Here is a 14,957-nt window from a genome sequence, read left to right as displayed (position 1 = left end):
ATTATACCTATATATACTATTTGTTTCCAACTTTCTTTCACTTCACTTTATTATACTTTTCTAACCTAGGCTTTTGTGCCACTAAGCTCTGGTTCTCTTCATTTGTTCACTATTACCTTCCAAATTATAGGCAAGATATCATTCTGTGTGCTACATAAACACTGCCACATAAATACTTGTGGGCATGATAAAAACCCCACAAAGTACTGACCATAACTCATGGTGTTTTTCTCTTCACCGAACATATAAAAATATAGATTACTACCATCTTTGAGTCTTCCTGGTCTCTTTAACCGGGCTTCCTCCATTCACCTCCCAAACATGGAACACACATACTTACCTCATCCACCCTTCCTCTCAGCAGAGATACATTCTTCCTTCAAAGTCTCCTTCAACTCTCACCTAAAGCTGTGTGAATTCTCCAGTGTCTGCATATTTATTTCATTCCCTCAAGCTTATAACTTTAAAGAGCTTTCTCTCTCTCCGTTGTCTACCATTTGGGATCCATCATCCACCCTTCCTGGTTGCTTTGTTATTTCTAACATCTCAGCTATGCCCCTTTTATCCTTATCCAAAGTCATTACAAGTGTGTCTTTCCAAAATTATCTGCTTTAGAAAATATATCACAGTTGGGTTTCTTTAATCTAACAAGGACCTCTGGCAGTACATAAAATTTGATTTTTATATAATTTTCAGCTACATGTCTACTAATAGAATGTACAGCTGTAACCACCCTCTGGTTCCCAGGCAATATTTATCCTGACTCTGAAACATTAAGTGCCTCATATTTTGGCTGTAGATGCTACCCGGTATTCCCAGGTATCTTTTCATTCCCAAACAGACAGTAAGCTCTGTAAGGTCAAGGTACCATATTTAGGGCACAGTGATGTGCACCTTCAGTCCCAGCTACTCAGGAGGCTGAGGCAGGAGCCCAGGAGTTTGAGGCCAGTCTGGGCAACACAGTGAGATACCATTTCAAAAAAAGGTATAACATTTAGAGTTTGATTTGTTTTGTTTTTTTCACACCCTGTCGTTAACTGACTGCTTAGATGCTCAATACGTAACTTTGCTGTCATTTCTTCCTCCCCACCCTCACGACCCATTCAGTTTCTATTCTATACCTTCTGACGTACTCTCACCCCACTACAGACTGCTTCACCCTTCTCTTTGATCCTACATTCTTCCTTCGATGACAGTAGCTTCCAAACTCTTTTGACCTGAGCCAAAAGAATGTATTTTCCACCACAACCAAGTTACACATTACACACAGAGAGAGAGAGAGAAATTGAGGTACTCAAAGCAGTACTTACCCTTATATAAAACACTCTCTTTTTCCACTTCTTCCCTCCTTCTCTCCCTCCTTCCTCCCCTTTTTCCTTCCTCTCTCACTTCTTTCTTTTTTAATGTATATGGAAGCCCGTTAAATAGATTTCATCATCCATAGTTTGAAAAATACTGACCTACAAGTTAAGGTATTAGGAGGCCCAAACTTTTTCTAAAACCTAACCTGTCCCTTAATTTCTCCATCATATTTACAGTACCATGATTATTTAATTTCCTCAAGTTTGTAACTTCAAAGATCTTTCTTCCTCTCAGTCATCGACCATTTGGGATCTATCATCTACCCTTGGTTGCTTTGTTATTTCTAACATCTCAGCTATGCCCCCTTTATCCTTATCCAAAATCATTACAAGCGTATCTTTCCAAAATTACCTGCTTTAAAAAATATATCATAGTTGGGTTTCTTTAACCAAACAAGCACCTCTAGCAGTACATAAAATTAGATTTTTATTTATCTTTTCAGCAACTTGTCTACTAATAAAATGTATAGCTGTGAAATATTTCATTTACAATGCATTTCCCATATATTATCTTATTTTGTTCTTATATTCAATTGCGGAAGTTACAGTTCAAAGAGGTTACATAACTGATATAAATTCACTTGGCTAGTTAGTAGCAGAGCAACTTCTTGAACCCAGATCTTTTGAATCTAAGCCCAATAGTATCCTTTCCATTAGTACAAGTGCTCCTACTAATTAAGCAAGATACTTTCATTGGACTTCACTAGCCTCCCTTCTCCTAGTATCATCTAGTTGATGTTTCACACAGCAATAAAAATCCTTTCGTTAGCCCTTCATTTTGTCTGACCACCATAGTGGATGCTATATAAAACCAGAATTCCCTTCAAGTGCTGCAATGAACTCTATGAATTTGTTCCTACTTAACTCTCTGCTAATTCCCAGCTAGTCCCAAACATAGAGCCTGGGCAGCACACGCTCAGTTGCTATTGCTAACTATCCTCTTAAACATATATATATATTTTTTAATTTCTCTATCATCTCCAGCAGGACTCCTCTCCTTTATCTGACATTTAAGATTTAAATATGGCTTGCCCCAAGATCCAGCCTTTAACTGCTCTTCAATAGCAATTCTTTGGCCAGATCCATCTCATCCTACAGGAAAACAGGCCCTCTCTCCCTATTTATCTTCATATCCGTGGAGGTCCAGGTCAAGTTCTAGCTTTTCTATACCTTTTTTCCCCCCCAGACATTAAAACCAATAGACATGATTTTTGCCTCTCAATTTTCCCAGTTATTACCTGCCTGCTTCATTCGGGCACTTATTGATACAATATCTTTCATGATTTCTTCGCAGCTTGAACTAAGCAAAAGTGCTTCCTCTCCAACCACCTGAAAGGGTCAGTATAGTAACCTTAAATTTATTTTATTTTTCCTCTAAGCCTCTAGCACAGAACTTTGCACATCATATTCAGAGTACTGTACACCTTTTTAAACAAACATTTCAAATAAAATATCTGACCACGGGGAACTTTTTTAAAGCACATAATGAGTACATACTTTATATCTGCTTTACATATGTGGTTTTATTTCAGCTAACCAAGACCCACAAGGGAAGTGTCCTTGACCCCATTTTACAGATGGGGAAACAGGCTCAGAACGACAGCAACTTGCAGAATGGCAGGACGCTTCCTTCAGACCACAGCTCTGAATAGTGCCCTTCCTCCCCATCACTCCTCCCACACTTTGGTCAGACTCAGTCCAGAAGCCACAGGAACTCCTGTTTGCTTGGCATGTATTCAGATGCTATATATACTCAAATTATCCTTGCCTTAGAAAAGGATAAAATTCAGACAACGAATGCAAGTTGCAGTCCCAGCTCCACCTGCATAAGTCACTTAACCTTTCTCAGGCTCAGTTTCCATTTAAAGACTTACAATCTGGACTTGCAGAATTTTTTTTTTCTCCTTATCTCTGGCTACTCCTCCCCACTACTCTCACACTGTTCCCCATGTACAACCAGATTCAGATCTCAACCACTGCTCAGGGTGTCTGCTCTGCCCAGATCACCCCTTCTTCCTGCTCCATCTAATGAAAGCAACTCTTTCCCAAGCCCAGCTTGAGGGAGTCCCAGGCAGAATTAATTGCTTCCTTTCTTGTGGCCCAACAGCATTTACTTCATGCCTCTATTTTTAAGTATAGTATGTCTCTCTCCCCTCCTTCCAGGTGGTAAGCTCTAAAGGCAGATGTATATTTTCCTGGACTTCATAACGTGAAACTCCACACGATTCCTGAAGCTATCTGACCTTCTCCAGACTTCACAAAGGTTTGTTGAATTAAGGAATTCAGGAATGTTTGTTGTAATTCAACATTTGTTGAATTAAGTAGTCAATCAATCATGCCCTAAAATGAGAATACCATCTGTTCTTCCTATTTCACAGTTGTTTAAATGTTACATCTTCACCTCCCCAACCACCTAATCCCCCTTGATAATCTCTCATCCTGGGTTTTTCTTAGACTTGAATCTGAATATGTAATTATAAATGTATGTGTTACTTTTTAATGTCTATATTTCTCTGTACTACTAGACTGGAAACTCCATGAAAACAGGGACAATGTACATTTAGTTCACCGCTCTATTCCTGACACCCAGCACAGAACACGTACTCAGTCAATATTTACTAAATAATTAGTGTGAAGATTAAGCACATATCAAAGTGTTTTGTAAACCATAACGTGATGATTAAGATATAATTATTGGTATTATATATCCAGTTTATCTCCTTTTAGATAGCTAAAACAAAATCTTCAGTCTCCTCTCCAATATCATATGCCTTTAGCTGGCAAAACTACTTCTTGCCCTGCCAATCGGGCACTTACATCTCACTCATTTGAATAATAATAGCAATTGCTTTATTTTCTTCTAGTTAGTAATTTACAAGAATATCGGCAGTGACAAATATCAAATCAGCTCAGATCTCATTTAAGATTTTCTGTCAAATAAAAGTGAAATACTTCTTTCTAAAGATGACTTTGACTTCAATATATGATTCTAATCTTCAAAGCACTACACAAACAACCTCTATGAGGTCCACGTTTAATAAACTGGAACGATTAGTTTATATTCCCAAGGAAGTGGGTCTAAGTGGACCAAAGGATAGTTGCTAAAGAAGGGCCAGAAGTTTTCAGGGTTCCTCAATTGCATGGACTCCTTCCAAGGCTCTGGGGGACTGGGACTTGGCAATGTGTTATCATGGTCATGTATTCAACTAAACTTCGCAAAAGCAAGAAGAGTTTTATATTTTCCTTAAAGAAGGCCCTCAAAATTATATACCCTTCAGGCCCAACAAAACCTAGATCCACCCTTATGCTGACGGTTTTCAACCTCATAATCAGGCCATTTTTTTCTCTGAAGTATTCACAACCAACACGGAATTGCAGGCATATTTAGTGACCAATTTTTTAAGCCTAGTTCTAATCTCTGAAGGAGTCATGTTATCATAATACCCTTTTTAAAATCCTTCTGAAAAGAAGGCACTATGTCTAAATAATTTTTTCCAGATCCATATATATCCTTCTTGCTCACTAATGAACACTGCTTACATGCACTGAAGTCCTAAGATCTCTAAAATATTTATAACTCTAACAAGTAGGCATTAGTAATTTTCCAATCTCACGGAAGAGGAAACTGAAACTTGGAGGAGTTAAATCATTTGTCCGAGATCAGACAGCTAGTAAGGGATATGTCTGGGGTTTCAACCCAGGGTTATCTACCTCTCTTAATCTCTAGTCTCTACTACTCCGAAGGTTCCCTGACAGCAGAAATTATGTCATCTCACTCCTTTTAATTCCCCACAGAGCAGATGATAAAAAGCTGGCACTCAATAAACATATTTGATCAACTATTTAAGAGAATACCTAATGTAACACAATCTCAAACAGTGTGACATTACTACGAATATTCTTAAATGATGAGGTAATCAGATACCAAAGGAGGAGATTAATGTACAACAAAAGGCATTTTACACCTTATCTCAGGAATGACGCCAAATAGAAAATGGAAGATCAGCTGTTACCCGTGTTTGCAGCTACAAATCAAAAAGTCCTCAGAGTACGAAGTGGAATATAGGTTACATAGAAGCCTTTTAAATCATATCAGCCGTGCAATCTTTGAATTCAAGAAAGTGTTACGTATATTTGGAAGAAAATAGAATGCATAATGGGTTTATTACAATCTGTTTTTCAAAAGCACACATACACAAGATACACCAAATGGCTTATCCTTTTAGTGCAGTCCTCTTGGAGTCTCCAATTGCTTAGAAGCTAAATTAACACTGCAGGAAAGGAAAAGTGTGTCTACCCAACTGAAAATCCGTTAACTCAGCGGCTGCATGTAGACATGGCCTGAGCACGTTTTAAATGTAATGTATTGAAACTGCCTGAAAGGCCGCCATTTGGCACCCAGACCAACATCAAAAGGCAATGCTCCTAATGAGCATCTGCAGCTGAGAGACAGTATTTCAACAACATGAAATGAAAGGGCATAATGGCACCACTGCCAACGCCAAATAATTTACATCCCTTTACATCAGCAAATGGTTTTAAGGTTTGGCCCCAAGAGTTAATAACAAAAGAGGCTAGAGGTAACAGGACTATGACCTTCAGATTGACTTCTGTATTCTATTACCCTATAGTAAGTAGTAAGCATATCTACCCGTATTGTTAAAAATGGTTTCACTACAATGTTTTCGAATAGTAAAAACTCTGGAGCTCATAGAAACCTAATCATTAGGATTCAGAGAGGTCCTTGGACATTTCCTCCTTCCTAAGAGACCATCTCTTACAGCATTGTTCAGAGTGACTGAGTATATTATGAAACGTGTAAAATTTTCTTCTTCCGAATTTTACTTAGAATTCTTTCTTTTTAACCAAAGGAATTTTCACCTTAGTGACTTTTATTAAAAGCTCAAATGACCTCATTTTATACAGCCACGTGATTAATGTTTTCAATTTTGTGTAATTTGTAACCTAGTTTTAAGATCAGTAAAATGCTCCCTATAATGTGCTGCCATTTCTTTTAAAGTTCCAGACATTCCTTAGTCTATATGTTATAACTGCTAAATTGAAAAATGATCAATTATGGAATTTACATTAAAATATTTATCTTGACACCAGAAAACATGTGTGTGCTCAAAAAAGCAATGCTGAACTGGTGCAGGAGAGCCTTTATAAAATGTCTTTGTCTCCTCCTAGTCTATGACTCTTCCCGCAGACTGACGGGGGCAGGTGCGATCCCTTCTCTCCCTGGCTTGCCAATTGGTTCTGCTCTCCATCACAAGCTCAAGATCCTAAAAGTGCAACCCGTTCTTTAGCAACAGGTACTCAATCACTTATGTTACACTAAGTCAGAAAGGACTGTCTGTAAAATGTCTTTGGAAGTCTGCCAGTAGTATTGAAGCCACTTTCAGTCTGGAGAGCAGCCACAGTTCTTTAATACTAAAGACAAAAATATGAGAAATTTATCAAACTCATACTCAACAGAGGCTTCATCACCTTGAAAAATTAAGTGGTTGCATCAGAAATTCCAGAGTCCATTATTTAAGCAGTGTAAATTTTACAAAATGCTCTCTATAATTTGAGAAACTGGGTTCTGTAGTGAACAAAAACATGTCTAAAGATTAGCTTTTGAGTGACAAAATGGTGCTGTTTATTTTGAAAGGCAATTAAGACATTGTTCCTTGTGACAGAAAAATACAGATATAGGTTACTTCCATTAAATTACATATTACCTATCTGAGGAATTCAATTACTGATAAATGGATTCCAAACAGAAGCACTGTTCAAAACTTGGAATTTGGGGGTGCTACAGACTAATTTCTCCTTCTTATTGCTGCCTTCAGTAAACACCCACATCCCTTACAAATAGCACACCCACACTTTTTTTTTTTTTTTTTTTTTTAGTTTTGATGTGGGATTTTTTTCTTTGCAATTACTATCTTCATTCTTGAACTATCAAACTCAAGAAACCAGTCACCAGTTAAATCAACATATTCTTACTTTAATCAATTATCATAGTAAGACTTAGAGGAACCTCCTTTACTAAACAAGAATATGTCCTGCTATTTTCTGGTATTCCATTTTTTTTTTTTTTAAATCCTAGATAAAGGTATCTGGAAGGAACTTATCAGGTTCAACAATTTAGGGAAAGAAGGAGGGCGTTCATAAAGCATTAACTTAAGAAAACAATTAAAGACTAATGAAAGCTTAGCTAGGTTAGCAGATCTTTAAGATCTTTATAGAGGGAATAGTAACTCAAAAACTTACATAAATCATAGCCCACACGTCTACAATGTCTGGATTATATTCCCTGTTTTTAATAACTCTGTTGGATTTTAAACAAATTATCAGTTATTAATATTTTTAAATATGCTAGTATTTATTGAAAGAAAATAATCTTTCTACGATTTGGTTAGAGTTGTGAAAGGTTTTCCACATTCTTATATAGCCTTTATTACATTCAGTGAAATTCTGTTTAAAAACACACATTCTCAATCTTAAAATGAAAATCAACAAAAATATATGGCTCACTATAACTGTGCTCACAGTAAACTTTGTGGAAGCACACCTTAATTTGCTTAGTGAGAGATATTCTATATACTACTTGATTTCAATGTTAGCTTTTGTAAAGTAGCTCTTTGTTCTTAACCGGTGGTATCTTGTTAGAAACCCAGTCCTATCCATTCCTTGACTCTTGCAAGTTTAACTGGCAGAAGACTGTAAAATTATCGAGTAAACATGTGACTTAACCATTCCAGATCGTTCAAGCAAACAATTCTTCAAAACATCCAAAATTTATACTAGAATAAACTCAAATTTACTATGCAATTGCACAACCTTTCATTGTATTTCTAAAGAGCAGAGGACACCAAAAGCGGAGAGGGGCAGCCCATCGGACTCACTTGATATTTTAAGGTTAGCTTGCCTTATATGTAAATTTTCACATGCACCGAGCGGAGCACACAAACTCAGTTACCACTGCCCTGGACATGCTACATTTGAGTCCAAAAAAAAAAAAAAACAACAACCTCAGATATATATACATATGTATATATACTTGTTGTTATATTTTCATTTTCATTCTGACCCTTTGACTTGAATTCTTTGATTTTTTTTTTTAAACTATGGTACAAAAGACATTTTAATGGGAAATTATTTCTCTTTGGAAAACCATTCAACTTCTTTCTTTTGTTAAGCAACCTTGTATGTGTTTCACGTTCTGCCTTCTTCCCATCCTCAAGGTACCGGGCCAGGAAGGAAGGAGGTCGCTTTCATTCCAGGGAATACTGGTTAGAATGCCTCCCCTGCCTGGGCATCCAGGAACATCCCAGTGGGAATTCCTGGGCCTGCAACTTCCGCGGGATCCAAATACTGATGACTGTACCCATCACGATGATGGAAAGGACCGTCAGGCGATCCCCCAAAAGGCCCACCAAATATCCGGGCTCCATTGTCACGCTCCCACCCGGGGGCGAGGAGGTCTCAAAAACACCCCCCTTCCCCCGCCCCATGTGGACAGGTCGCGTCGCGGCACCTACGGGCACCGCGGAAAGCGGTATAACCGGGGTGGCCCCCGCCCAGGTGGCAGCGGAGACCCAGAGCCAGGCCGACTAGGCTTGGTCCTCACCCCTCCCCTCCGGGCCCTGCTACGGCCCCGCCCCGCCGCCAGTAGCGCCCCCGGCCCGCGGCCGGCCGGTCAGCGCACGCGCGTCGGTGTGCCTGCCAGGGTGCCCTCCCCGGCGACACGCTCAGGCCCGGATTCCGCGGCGCGAGAGTGAGCGCTGGCGGGGGCGGTGGGATGCTCCAAGTCGGCGTGAAAGAGGCGAGAGTGGGCGAGCACGGGCGGCCGGACCACGAGCACTCCCGGTGACCACCTAGTCTCCATTTTATTTCCTCGGAAACTGCCGGGCAGGCGGAGGACCCGCTGCAGGGCGGGGTTTCTCTTGGCGGTGAGTGAGCGAGACCGTTAGGCTGGAGCACCGGGAGACTGTCCTGGCAGCTCCTGGCCGCCACCCGCGCCGCAATAAAAGCCTCTCGCGGCTTCCCGCCCAGCCAGCCTCGCGCTGATTGGTCGCCATGGGAGGGACCCGAGTTGGCTGGAGGCGGCGGCCCAGCGCTGCTCCTGTGCCGCCCGCGGAGGGGGCGCACTGGATGCTCCCTGGCCCGCCCGGTGCGCTCCCCAACCGGGGCTCGGCAGTCCAGGGCAGGTACAACGGCACCTGGCAGCTGCGACCGCGACACACCGCCCCTCCGCCCGGCTTTCCTCGATCGCTTCCCAGCACACGCCCCCCGCCCAGAATGTCCGCCCAACCCACCCAGCTCTCTGCGGCCCCTGCTTTTCTTCCTTCCCTCTCGTCCATCAGAGCTAAAGCGCAAATCCTTGGGTGGAGGTGGGGGGATGACAGCTGGAGGGGAGGGTGGGCACGCACAGAAGAATTTTCCAGGGAGACCGGGATGGAAATAGCCAAAATGAAATGCACCTCCCTCCCCACTGCCGAGGTTCTCTGGGCGGCGGCGCAACCCCCGCCACCCGCGGCAGCATCACTACTGTCTTCCTCCCAGCTCCCTATTGTTCACACTTTGCCAGGATCGGGAACCTCGCCCAAAGAAAGGAGATAGGGCGAGGTGTTTCGGGCGGCTACCTGCCATTCTTCTCTCGCCCCGTGCAACACTGGGCACGCGGCGCGTGTAAAGGCACACGCGCGCACACAAGCGCACACACACCAGGCAGCCCCGATCACGCCCTCCTCGCCCTCCGCCCCTCTGCACTTCCTCCTGTCAAAACGCGGCGCTCGACCCTCCCATCCTTCAGTGCTCGCGGCCGAGGGTAGGCTTTGCAACTAACCAGCAATTTGGCAAATGAAAAACTAACGTCATATCGACTGGGGTGCAACAACGGCCACACAGCCCTGCGATTCTGCCCATTTCGCCCCATTTTGCAAACCGTTATTCGTCTGGGGCGGGGGAGGCAAAGCAGCGATCCTGACTTTATTAGACCCAGGGATATAACGATCCGGGGCGGCTGCCCTAGCCTTATTGTTCACTCTTCCCGGAGCCGGGGCTGACAAGCCACTTCCCCCTCGGAATCCGAGCCCGTGCGGCGGCACCACCCGAGCCGCGACGTCCCCCGCCCCGCCGCCCGCCTTTGGGGAAGGAGCGCTGCCCATCACCAGCGCGGCCGCTGAGTCCCCAGGAGCCGGCCAGCTCTGCTCCCACCGCCGCGGGCGCACAAAGTGGGAAGGGCGGACGCGCCGGAGGGGCGCCGGGCGCTGGCGGCGCGGGGAGGCAACCCCGTGCAGCGCAGCCCAGGAGGGAGCGGGGTTCGGCTGGGCAGCAAGGGCGACGCGCTCCTTTCACAGCTAAACGAAAATGACCAGCCTTAGCAGTCCACGTAAAACCACCCAAAATAATAGCGTTCCTCCTAGGAGTAGGAAGAAGGGGTAATTAGCAAACCAGATTGAGAATTAAAAAAAAAAAAAAATGTACCTGCAGTTCCCAGGAAAAACAAAGTCCAGATGAGATCCTTAGTTTGCAGCATTGTAATCTGCTGGCTGGGAGGGATGTTCTTGCCGCGGTAAATTCTGCGCCTCCCCCCTGCAGCGAGTGTGGACGGCGGCAGAGCGACAGACCTAGGGGCAGACAATTGCCAGGCTGAGTATGATTATTTTTGCAGAATTGTTTCCTGCCAGCGGCAGCCGAGCTGCGTTCACGCGCTGATCGGAGAATGAGTGACAGTACCAGCCTCAGCACACTCGCAACTCGGAGATCCTTGCGCTGGCCCGTGTTCGTTTTGATGGAACTGGGATGGGAGCGAGGAGCGGGGGGCGGGGGTGAGAACCTCACTGTGTCCTTCCACCACGCCGGCCACAAATAGTGCCGAACATCAAGGAGGTAAGAGAGACAGGGGAGGCAGATGCGGCAGCCTGCAAAACGCGGCCTGGAGCTTTCGGGGGAGCCGGGCTCTTTCACACGCAGTCTCCCTGGGAGAGCTGGGATTTCTTTTCACACTTCTACCCTACTTCTTCGCAGGCGCTCCTGCTACCCAGCCTTCCTTAATCAGGAGTTTGCATATTTTGATAACTAGTAAATAATAAAAGCAAAATTTTAGATTTGGTTAGGTAAAGTTGTCAAATCCCTCCATTTCGATTCTAAGATCCTTGAAACACAAGGATAACCCAGGACTTAATTTTAAGTGTGGGAAATTAGAACTTTGGAGAGGGATGGGGGTTGTAGTTGCTGGGTGTTGTTTGGATATTGTTTGTTTGTTTGTTTTATCCTAACTGTGAAGTTTGCTCTCCCACAGAGAGACATACAACACCCTTCAGCAGATCCCCTGGGAAGGAGGTGGGAAGAGACTTAAGTTAGAAGAAAACTCCGATGTTTGGAAGAGATTTCCAGAAATAACCCGAAGAAAATGTTTTCCTGTTTATAAATTCTGAAATCTGTGGTCTCTTTATTAAAATAGCCAAGGCTTTTATATAGGTATTATGATATAGAAGCGTCATTAAATAATATTTTCTTACATGGGGACGTGACCTTAATTCTTAAAGATATTAATGTATATTACTGAGGTACCAACACAATAGGCTTTAATTAAAATTCCACCCGTGTTTTCAAAAGTAGGGGGTGGAGAGAGCAGGGTGAAAAGAATCATGTCTCAGCACCTGAAGGCTTGGGTATGTAAGGAACTAATGTGAGGAAGGTGTTCTAGATGTCAGGTTAACCCATTAGCCTAGAACACTGAAACCCTCTAACAGAGGAAGTCTGCATAAGTTCAAAGGCACTAAAGCACTAATGTTACCGGGTACTCCCTTTTTCTTCAAAGGTCGGCCTCCTCACTCCTGTAGCAGATTTTCTGTTTTGTTTTTTTGAGACGGGGCCTCGCTCTGTCGCCCAGGCTGGAGTGCAGTGGCGCCATCTCCGCTCACTGCAACCTCTCTTCCCGGTTCAAGCGATTCTCCTGCCTCACCCTCCTGAGTAGCTGGGATTACAGGCACACGCCACCACGCCCAGCTAATTTTTGTATTTTTAGTAGAGAGGGTGTTTCACCATGTTGGTCAGGCCTGTCTCGAACTCCTGACCTCGTGATCTGCCCGCCTCAGTCTCCCAAAGTGCTAGGATTACAGGCGTGAGCTACCGCGCCCAGCCGCTGTAGCAGTTTTTAAAAATCCATCCTCTGCTGGCAGACCATCCATCCTTCCTTACTGAACAGGCCCCATCTCTTCCCCACTTTCCTCCTCTATAATAGACCAAGTGGGCCACACCAGTACAGTGTAATTATCGGGGACCCCTGAAAAGTATTTCTTCCCCCAAGTAAATCTTGCACAACGTTTCCTTTGGGCTATTTCTCTCATACCAAGTATAAACAATTCAAAAATACAGAAAAGTAGAAAGAACTAAAAATAACCCCAAATCCCACAGATTCCAGAGATACTCATAGATTTTGTCTTCTGTATGTGCATATGATTTTTATAATTGACATATTATAGTAGCAATTTGAATCCTGCTGATTTTACCTAACATCAGTATAAGCATTTATTCCTCTGGTTCATTAAAAAGCTTTTCTAGATATTTTTATAGCTATGTAATATTTCTTCATATGGATGATTTTGCAATGGTTTCCCCATTTTTGGATATTTATACTGTTTGTGGAGTTTGATAATATAAATAATGCTTTTTTGAACATCTTTCAACAAATATTTGGGGAGCAACCACTGGGTTTAGCCCTGTGCTGGATGCAATGAATTATATACGTCTTTTTTTAATGATTGCTGTATTTAAGTGTCTTTGATTTCAGACTTCTGCTTCTAACATCTAAAATCACCACATTAAATATTACAGATTTATGTAAATGAATGTTATCAGACTCTTTCCTTAAAAAAGAGGTTTTGATGGTGAGGAAAGATAGAGAGAACAGGCAGGGGGTGGAGTGGAGAGAGTGAAGGTTGGGGCCCCCAAAATAAAAATTTTTCCAATTTTGCCCCTGAAAGTGAGAGACACATTCTTCCCTGCAAACCTCCCTCCTTATAGTCCGTGTCAGTAGAATTAAAAGACTCTTCACTGTTTTTCTCCCAAAATGTCCCTATTTTTAGCTTTTCAATGTAGACAAGTGTGGAAATCCAATCTCACTTGAGCATGACTGAATTTCTTTTTTTTCCCTCTCTCTCTCCAGCCCCTGCCTACCCCGTGTAGTGGTTGATCTCTGTTGTAATGATTCATTCTAGAATGCTGCCCCAGTCATTCCAGTCCACACTCCCGGTATCTCTCCCAAGTTCTTTTAACAGGATATGTCACTTGTCTCCAATTCTGTATATCTCCACTAGTTGGTGCCTACATCTGTGAGCTCTGTGTTGCGTTTCAATCCCTCCCTGATCCTCATTTTAAAATGGGACAAAACTGTGGCCCTCACTGGACCTCTCTCCCCAGAGAGAGGCCCGGGCTGTCAAGCACACATTAATGAGCATCTACAAAGTGAACATCCATGGGATTGAGGCAGAGGAAGGAGACTCCAGACTGTGCTTTAGAGAGAAACTTCTTTAGAGAGGAAGCAGAGAATGGTCTAAGAAGACAGCCACGGCAAGGAGACAAGCTAGGAGGCCATGATAGCTCTGGATGGGGTGACAGGGACTAATTAAGAAAGCGACAGTGGAAAAGGAAGCAAAAAGGAGCCCAGATTTGCAATTCCAAGATAAGATAAGAACAGGTGGACCTGGGTATGTTGTGAAGATGGAAGTATGAGGCAGAGGAAGAAATCCAAGTTCCTTTCATTCATTCAACAAATATTTATGGATTCTCAACTAAGTGCCTGGCACTGCTCTAGACACTGGGGATGTAGCGGTGGACAAAGTAGAGCCTTTGCCCTCATGGGATTTCCTTCTTATGGGGGAAGACAGAGAATAAATCCTTAAACATCTAGTAGTGTACAGATGGTGATAAGTGCTAAGGAAAGCAATAAGGAGAGATAAGGGGACAGAGAGTCTGGGGCGGAGAGGGATTACCATTTTGTTTAGTGGAGCTATACGGGTGTATGTGATAGAGATCTTGAGAAAGTGACAACTGCTAAGGGTCCAGTGTGGGTGATTGAATAGTGGCTGGTAACATTGACAGGGAGCAAAAGAAGAGGGGTAGATTCAGACCAGGTGATAAGCAAAGAAGCAATGATGTCAGCTCTGCATATGCTAAGTCTGAGATGTTTCAGAGACATCCAAGTGGAAATGTGTGGCAGACAGACAGAGAGAGGGCCCAGAGAACATCAATGTTTAAGGTACAGGCAAAAGGACTTATCAATGAAATACTGAAAAACAGACAGCTAGAAAGAAAATTGAAACATGACAATGTCACAAAACCTAAAGAAGAAAGCTTTGAGGTGGTCAAAAAAAGGGGAAGATTTAAAAGAATTTCCTGAATTTGACCATTGGAAAGTCCTTAGTGGCCCCTAGGGGAACAGTATTCATGGAATGGAGGGGAAAGGAGACATCATGGGAATGATGAGGAGGGAATTAAAGGGAGGGGAGGAGAGAGAAGCCAGTGGTGTGAACTACTCGCTCCAGCAGTATGATGTTGAAAGAGTAGTGGGATAATGGCAGGGAGGCAAGGTTGTGG

General features: G+C 43.1%; 1 protein-coding gene across 14 annotated transcripts in view; it reads right to left on the bottom strand.

Moving 5' to 3' along the window:
- Positions 1-11,116, bottom strand: part of NCAM1 (neural cell adhesion molecule 1) — a 316,550-nt gene extending 305,434 nt beyond the window's left edge. For 10 of the 14 annotated variants that reach the window (XM_054525078.2, XM_054525079.2, XM_054525086.2 and 7 more), the window contains exon 1: positions 10,842-11,116. In XM_054525078.2, coding sequence (XP_054381053.1) covers positions 10,842-10,893 — 52 coding nt within the window. In that variant the 5' untranslated portion in view covers positions 10,894-11,116. The remainder of the gene's footprint in view (positions 1-10,841) is intronic. The other 4 variants (XM_054525085.2, XM_054525080.2, XM_054525084.2 and 1 more) reach the window with 1 other exon arrangement.
- Positions 11,117-14,957: the final 3,841 nt, after the last annotated feature.

The sequence above is a fragment of the Pongo abelii genome, chromosome 9 (assembly GCF_028885655.2).
Source record: "Pongo abelii isolate AG06213 chromosome 9, NHGRI_mPonAbe1-v2.0_pri, whole genome shotgun sequence".
Lineage (NCBI taxonomy): Eukaryota > Metazoa > Chordata > Mammalia > Primates > Hominidae > Pongo > Pongo abelii.
The sequence above is the reverse complement of the archived record's forward strand: the minus strand, read 5'-3'. Positions and strand labels throughout refer to the sequence as shown.